General features: G+C 38.3%; 1 protein-coding gene across 1 annotated transcript; it reads left to right on the top strand.

The window, feature by feature from the left end:
- Positions 6,210–7,731, top strand: LOC109826220. The gene is made up of 3 exons (XM_020393229.1): positions 6,210–6,354; positions 6,541–6,914; positions 7,072–7,731. The coding sequence occupies exons 1-3, from the start codon at positions 6,294–6,296 to the stop codon at positions 7,588–7,590; spliced, it is 954 nt and encodes a 317-aa protein (XP_020248818.1). The 5' UTR covers positions 6,210–6,293; the 3' UTR covers positions 7,591–7,731.

The following is a 7,933-nucleotide window of genomic DNA, read 5'->3' as shown; positions in this document are numbered from 1 at the left end:
TTATCTCACTTTCTTGTGCTTGCTTAGTTTGGAAGCGACATTGGAAAAGTAGTTTGTGAGCACTAATTGTTAATTTCCCGCGTGCATGTAAACGCAATATTCCAAAGTGGTCCACTATTTTAATGATAATTAACTGATTTCCAACAATTTCAGAGCTAAATAATCCGAATTGGGTTTTCCTGATTTCGTGACGTGGAGGTGGGTTTTCAAGCTCCATTTTCCTCAAATGTTGAAGCGAAACAAACTAATAAAGAAAAAAAAAAGAAAGGGTTGAGGGTTTTTTTTCCCCCATTCTAACTGTGAGAGAGCGTGGAAGCCAATGCAATTGATAAAAGGGAAGAAGTAGCTACATGCATCTGCTACAGGACATATATAGTTCTTTCTTGCTGACACACAAAGTCACAGGTAAAGAGAAGAGAGAGAGAGAGAGAGAGAGAGAGAGAGAGAGCTTTTATTTAAAGAAATGGGCTGGTCTCGAATTATTTAAGAATTATTACTCCATGATAACCTCTCTCTACACACGCTAGTATTAAGTCTGCATATTGTTGTGGGTATTATTTACTGAGCTATATCCGTTTTTTCTTTTTAAATATAACCATTTAAAACTTCAGCGGTAATTTTTTACTACTATTTACAAAGTGAATTTTTAAATCAGCTAACAAAATAATACATTAATTAGCAACTATTATTAATTTTCTATAATAGAGCCAAAAAAATGTATATTTATAAAATGTCCGATAAAAGTTAATTTCGTTATTTGCAAGGATAGAAAAAAATGTGAATAGTATTTTCGAGGTTAAAAATGTTATTACAGATTGAACGATGAATGAAGTGCCATATAATTCACTGTAGCTTGCAGAGCGTGTTTAAATTAAAAAAAAGTATACTATATATGGACAATGTTCATGGGAAAAATAATTACTGCTCGAACAGTATGACAAAGGCTGATGAATATACTATGTTATAACAGTAATTTAAAGGAGAATTTTTAAAAACAACCATTTTGATAATTTGATCAGCAAAAATGACATTCTCCCTTAAAAATGAGCAAAATTGACTATTTTTAGCTCTCGCGGGCAGAAAACGATCGATTTTGCTGAAGGGATTTTTTTAATTATAGGACATGCTAATCCATCGTTACCCGTACCAAGGAAATGGAAAATGGACGAGACTACTAGTCCCGTATAATTTGACCGTTTAATTAAGGCTTTAAATTACACGGGACTAGTAGTCCGGTGTATCGCAGAAATTATATTTTAGCAAAATCGATCGTTCTCTCACGACGTACGTGCGGACGATTTTGCTATTTTTTTTTCCTAATTAGGTCGATTTTGCTGATTAAACTCTCAAAATGGCTGATTTCAAAAATTTGTCCTAATTTAAATATTCTGAAATATACCGTACGTATAAAAAAAATTATTACTGTATCATGATTAGTAACTTAAAATTTTTTATTTTTAAACATATATGCCTTATTAGCTGTCGCTGTAAATGGCAGGTGTCAGCAAACTTGAGTCATATTCTGATATTCGTATAATATTGACACACACATACTCTCTCTTTCTCTGTCCTTGACTCGTCAAATCTTATCAACCTGTTTCTCTGTTGTGTATTCTCCTCAATAGCATGAGCTACGAGGGTAATGGACCACTTTTTGAAGAAGTGACGTTTCTCTCTCTATTAGGCCTTGTGAATTTCACCACAATCACAATATATAATCTCTCTCTCTCTCTCTCTAGCGCTTGATAAAAATGACAGGTATATACCTGACAAATTTACTAGTGTTGGATAAGGAGGGAATTAAGAGGCTCATCCATATCATGAGAATAAAGCTAATTTGTGCCAATAATGCGCATGTTGTACTTGTCATAACCAGAAGCCAGTAAATGCCAAGGTTTCGAGACGTTTTGAAAGGAGACCGAGACACTGGCAAAGAGTATTTCATCACACGTTAATTAATTTCTAAACTTTGGGCAATGTATTTTGGTGGAGGGGTTGAATGCAACCTTCATCCTTAGATCCTTAGAAATTGCATATGCAATTCCGTAACATCATCGACCGGCAGGATCCATCAGGATGGTTAATTGGGTCAGCATGCTTCCTGCTAAACTGTTCTAGGCACAAGAGAATATCAAATAATACCGCATAGATCGCTGGACATAGAGATTCGTGCATAGATCTAATAATCGATATTCATTTGATGCACATTAAGTGTCATGAATTGTTCTCACTAGATAGTTTCTAAGTACGAACGTCTTCTCAAAATTTCTTTTAGAATTGAGATGGATTTACGGTAACGATCCTATCTTTCAGATTTTCTTTTAAAGAGTACTTGCATCTTCCTAATACTGCGAGCGAGGGCTCAAACTCGAGCTCTCCCTCGTACGTATGATGTCCGAGGTGCTCACGAAGAGCCCCCGTCTGTTAACGAGAAAACACAAAAAAAAAAATATCCGTCACATTAGGTGTATATAATGTTATATCACATTAGCGAGATTCACGGGGGTGATATTATGCAACTCCTATGCTAATAGTTCAGAGGAGTAAACAAATAAATTTAGGAAAAAGAAAAAAAGCAAAGAAAAAATATCATCTCCCGTTTGGTCAAAAGAAATGGTAAGAATTCTGATGATTTTCGCACTCGATTGCTTTATGATTGGCATACGGGTTGCCGCCCGCGGTCAGCTCGGTCAGCTTCGGTAAGTCGCATCAAAGTGATAGCGACCCGACCCAACTACGCCCGCTATTCAAGGGATCATCATATCAACTAGATTATATATATATATTGGCCCGTTGCAAAGTTTTGCGCGAGAGTGCTATAAGTTGTTGTAATCTACTCTTCTATATATAAATGGGAGAAATCAAGATTTATTATTCACGGTACAATAAATACCACAATAATATTTACTATAGTATTATTACAGTAGCAAATATGAAACCGGATACTATAAATTTTTTAGAAAAAAAATATTACTGTAGCGCACAGAAATACTACAACAGGTGTGGGATACTGTAGCAATTCAAAAAGTTTTAAAAAATACTGTGACAGTTAAAACAGGGATTACCGTAGCGAGGAAAAAAATATGCCGAACTGTTGGTGTTCACATGAAGGATATTGATTGGACTTTCCTCAAAATATTTCTAGAGGAAGCTGAGATAATCCTCTATACCTTCTGATATATTTATGTCATGTCAACGACACGTTATCGTTGATAATAGTTTCTGATGCGTTTATTTCTGATGTATTTACTATTTTTTAGTTTTCTTGTTGAGTGTACTATTGATAAAAGAACTATTTAGGAAAATCATGAGTCTACAACAAATATATAGGTTCTACTACTACTAGTTGTTCATGTAAATTTTGACATGTCTTGTTATAGCATCATAACCAGGGGTGTAGTTGCACCGCCATTCTTAAAATCATCATTTATAGGCCTTTAAAATTTACATTATATATGCATCCCTACAATTTAAAAAATTGCACCCCCAAGCCAATTTTAACTTACATGACACAAATTAAACCATTTGCACCTAGCTCATTTGACACTTGGTAGTTAGTAGCACATTTTAATTTTCAAATAATAAGCTCAACTGAGCTAACCCCATTTAAATTTAGCCTATTAGCAACTAAAAACCCAAAGCCAAAGCTAATACTTATATATTTTATTATTTTGTAATAGTACAATTTTATTTTTTGTTAAATTGATGTTAGTCATCCGCCCCTCCAAGGAAAATTTTTCTAGATCCACCGCGAGTGAACTGTTACAAACTCATCAAAAACACTGTTTCAAGATATCGGAGTCAAGAGATAGAGTTCATGAATTTTTTTTTTTTTTTTTGTGTACTTGAGTATTGATCGGAACAAAGTTTTTGTTGGATTAAGTTAGATATGGGAGCGAGTTTTAGGATTAGTATGAATGGAGGTAAGAGTGAAATTTTTGTTCGAGGGCTTATGGCCTTTATAACTATTAAAAGCCTTTTTAAGGTCTATTACGCAAGGCTCTACGTAACTATTATGTACCAGTTTGGAGCCTTTCTAGGCCCATTAATACAGCCCATTTGAAAGTTTTGAGCCAGTTTAGGCCGCATCCATAAAACCCAGAGGCTAAAAAAACATATTTGAACCTTTAACGTATTATTTTTGTAAAGGACAAATTTTAAAAAAAGACATTTTTTTAATATTAATAAGCAAAATCGACCGCTTACAATTTTATTCAGCAAAATCGACCGCACGGGACTGCTAGTCCCGTGCAGTTCTCCCAAAACCCCCCAAAACACCCGAACTCCTCTCTCCCCCTCAGTCCCTCTCCCTCTCCTCCCTCCTCCGCCCTCTCCTCTCTCCCAAACGGTCCAAGTTTTCGCGCGGCCCTGCCGTGAACGTCGACGTCGGGGGCGATTGTAGTGTAGCCGTCGTCGACCGCTGGTTCCTCGGCTCGTGACCGCCTCCGATCTGCATGCCGTTCAAAGGCCCCGCGGAGTTCATCAAGCGGGTGTCCGTCGATCCCGCCGCTCGATCCCACTGCTTCTTCCACCTCTCACCCGACACCGTCAAGAAACTCAAGGCCGAGGCCAACGAAGAGATCGGTCTGCTCTTAGATGGAATTGACCGCCAACGAGGAGAGGGAGAGGGACTGAGAGGGGGAGAGAGGAGGTGTGGCTTTTGAGGAGTTCGGGTGTTTTTGGGAGAGGGCGGAGGAGGGAGGAGAGGGACTGAGGGGGAGAGAGGAGTTCGGGTGTTTTTGGGGGTTTTGGGAGAACTGCACGGGACTAGCAGTCCCGTGCGGTCGATTTTGCTGAATAAAATTGTAAGCGGTCGATTTTGCTTATTAATATTAAAAAAAGGTCTTTTTTAAAAATTTGTCCTTTTGTAAATTCTAAAAATGAAGTCAAGTTGATACAAAAGATCAATTCTATTGGAAATAAACTTAGAATCCTTAAAAGCAAACTCGGTATGGAATTAACAAAGGAGATAGCAAGCATGTGAGAAACTACATGGTGGGTTTTTATGCATTGAACACCTCGTGATCCAAAAACTATTTACCTCTCTCTGATCACAAGGTTTTAGAGATCTACAAACAAATCATGAAGCTACTGGATCCAAATTAATTAAAGACTAAATATCAGAAACACCCCCTTTACATTTGGATGATTATTAGATTACCTCTCAACGTTCGAAATATCAGAAACACCACTAAACTTTATGATTTTATAAAAAACCCCCCTAAACGACATCAACCATAATATTTTCACATAATAGAATGTACTTTTTTCCAGTGAAATTGTGGTTCATGCTTTTATGGGCAAGGGCGGATCCACCCACTTTGGTGAAGGAGGACCAATTATGTTCGGGGGGTTTCTCAGATAATTCTTCTTAGCTTTTAAAATGTTACAGATCTTCTCTTAACTTTTGTGATTCCCAGAAATTTGTTTTCAACTATCAATTTTTGTTTTATAAGTCTCCTAAAAGTATGAACCACGATTTCTAGTAAAAATATCTCTCTACAGAATTTTATTCACCTACGTGAAAATTACAGTTACCGTTGTTAAGGCTTTTTGTGAAAAGATGTTGAAAGTTAAAAGTTGAAAGGGGCTTTCTAAGAACTCCAAAAAATTAAAGGAGAGTTTTTGTGTAATTTGAAAGTTGAGGGGGTTATTCGAGAAATAGCCAAACTCAATTTTACTAATAAATGTGATTATGTACTTTCTTTTAAAATATAAAAACTCATTGGCAGGGCAATTGTAACAATTTTCTAACTATTAGTTACTTAACAACACTAGTTTCCAAAAATCCTGAATCCACCACTGTGTATCAAGATTCTTTTTTAATAAAATCTTAAAACTGAAAGAGTTTTTTTGATAACCCCTAAACTTAAGAGGGATTTTCTGATATTTTAAAAGTTATCGGGGGTTATTTTATAACCGTCTAATGTTAAGCAGGGTTTTATGATATTTGGCGTTAATAAAACCCATAAACTTAGGTATACATCCAATGCACTCCCTCGCTCCGATAAAGGAAAACGCTCAGAGGTCTAAGACCCTAAGCCTCCACATTAAAAAAACATGCACTAAATATTTATATTATTTCTATAAAAAAAAAGAAAATTTCCTTTGAGCTGTGCACCCACAACGGCTAGTTTTCTCCAAACGGTCATATTACCGTTGCAATCTCCACCCATTTCAAATCTTTTAAAACCCCACAATTCTCCTCTTCCTCTCTTCCCACTCCATTCTCAATTTCTCTCTCTGTCATCTTGATTTTTTTTCTCTCTCCTCCTTCCAAGATTCCAATTTCAATGGAAACTCCATCATCAACAATGAGAAGGGTCACACGATCCCAGGCCTCCATTGCATCTCGTAAGAAATCTCAACTCAGAATCCAAAACCCCATTGTCATTCTCACTCAAATCCTTGACATGGGTTCCTCAATTTCTACAGAAAAAAGATTTCAACAACCCAAATTTAAAACCCTCATCACCATTCTCACTCAAAACCTTTAGCATGGGTTTTCAAATTTTCACTCTTTTTTTTTTTAAATTACAGAAAAGACCAAGAAAGAGGACTCGGTCACAAGATCAGCGCTCATCGACATCACCAACGACTCGCCCATCATCGGCCTCGCCACGACCACGGAGAAAACGCCGTCTTCTTCGGTGATCAAGAACCGGGTGCGGGCGAAGAGCACACCCGGATCCGGTGAAGCTCTGCTGAGGGGCCAAGTGAAGAGCTTGCTTCAAAAGGTCGAGGAAGAAGCCGAGTTTGTTAACAAGGTTTACTCGGGCGAGAGGCCGCCTTTTCGGGTCTTGTTGGGCTTGCCGGGCCCGTCACCCGTTCAGGTTCTGGCTCCGACTCCGGCCAATACCCCCCTGGTTCTCTCGGTCGTCGAAGAAAACGCAAGCAAGAATGCGCCAATTCAGGTACATTTCTTACGTAAGGGGTAAATTGTGGGAAAGCCCCTGATTCTGGGTTCACATTTTTTAGAAGGATAATAACCCATGTCTCTTGGGCATTGAGGGGTGCTACTAAAAGTATAAATGAGGGGGGTTCATATTCAATTTGGCCTTGATTTTTCAGGTTGCTGAGGCTGTGAAGCCAGAGGAACCGGCAGAATGCATGATCAACAGAGCGTTGCTCTTCGATTCCCCCGAGAAATCGGAAGCAACCATCGACTCCACGAGCTCCTCATCCCTCTCACACCAATACGGTGAAAACAGAAGCTGCACTGAGAAATCCCCTGAATATGATAGCTCCTCAGCTTGGTCTACGCAGGTTAACGCCAGCATTCAAGACGAAGACGAAGACGAAGAAGAAGCTGAAGATTTTGATGGTGAAGGTTATGACGATTTATGCGAGGGGCTGAGCAAGATGACGGTGGAGGAGTTTTTCGAAGGGAAACACACTCGGTTTGTTTACAACAGCGACGGTGAGATCGAAGGAGAAGAGGTTGTTAACGAGGAGGGTGCGAAGACTGTCGCTGCGTCGCCGGGCGTGGTGGTGCTGAAGGGGCTGCCGGTGCCGGAGGGGAAGCACTTGAGGTTTCACGACGAAGAAGAAGAAGAAGAAGAAGAGGATGAAGAAGGAACGAACGAGTGATGAGAGTGTTGTGATGTTTTTGTGTGCGTGTGGTTGTTCTTCTTGACAGCCATTGGTTGAATTGCCAGGAGATTGTGGTGAGAAGACTGGGAATTAATTGATTTATCAGAAAATAAAAACCTTTGATTTTTAGTACTACAATGTTGATTTCTTTCTCAATTAACAAAGGGGAGACATGGTGGCGAGAAGACTGGGAATTAATTGATTTATCAGAAAATAAAAACCTTTGATTTAGTACTATAATGTTGATTTCTTTCTCATTAACAAAGGGAAACATATGTGTTCGAGCAATTCTTATGTCAACTTAAGTGGATGGTCCACCAAATTTTCTATCCATTGATAA

This window comes from Asparagus officinalis, chromosome 10 (genome assembly GCF_001876935.1).
Source record: "Asparagus officinalis chromosome 10, Aspof.V1, whole genome shotgun sequence".
In the NCBI taxonomy this organism is placed as follows: domain Eukaryota; kingdom Viridiplantae; phylum Streptophyta; class Magnoliopsida; order Asparagales; family Asparagaceae; genus Asparagus; species Asparagus officinalis.
The sequence above is the reverse complement of the archived record's forward strand: the minus strand, read 5'-3'. Positions and strand labels throughout refer to the sequence as shown.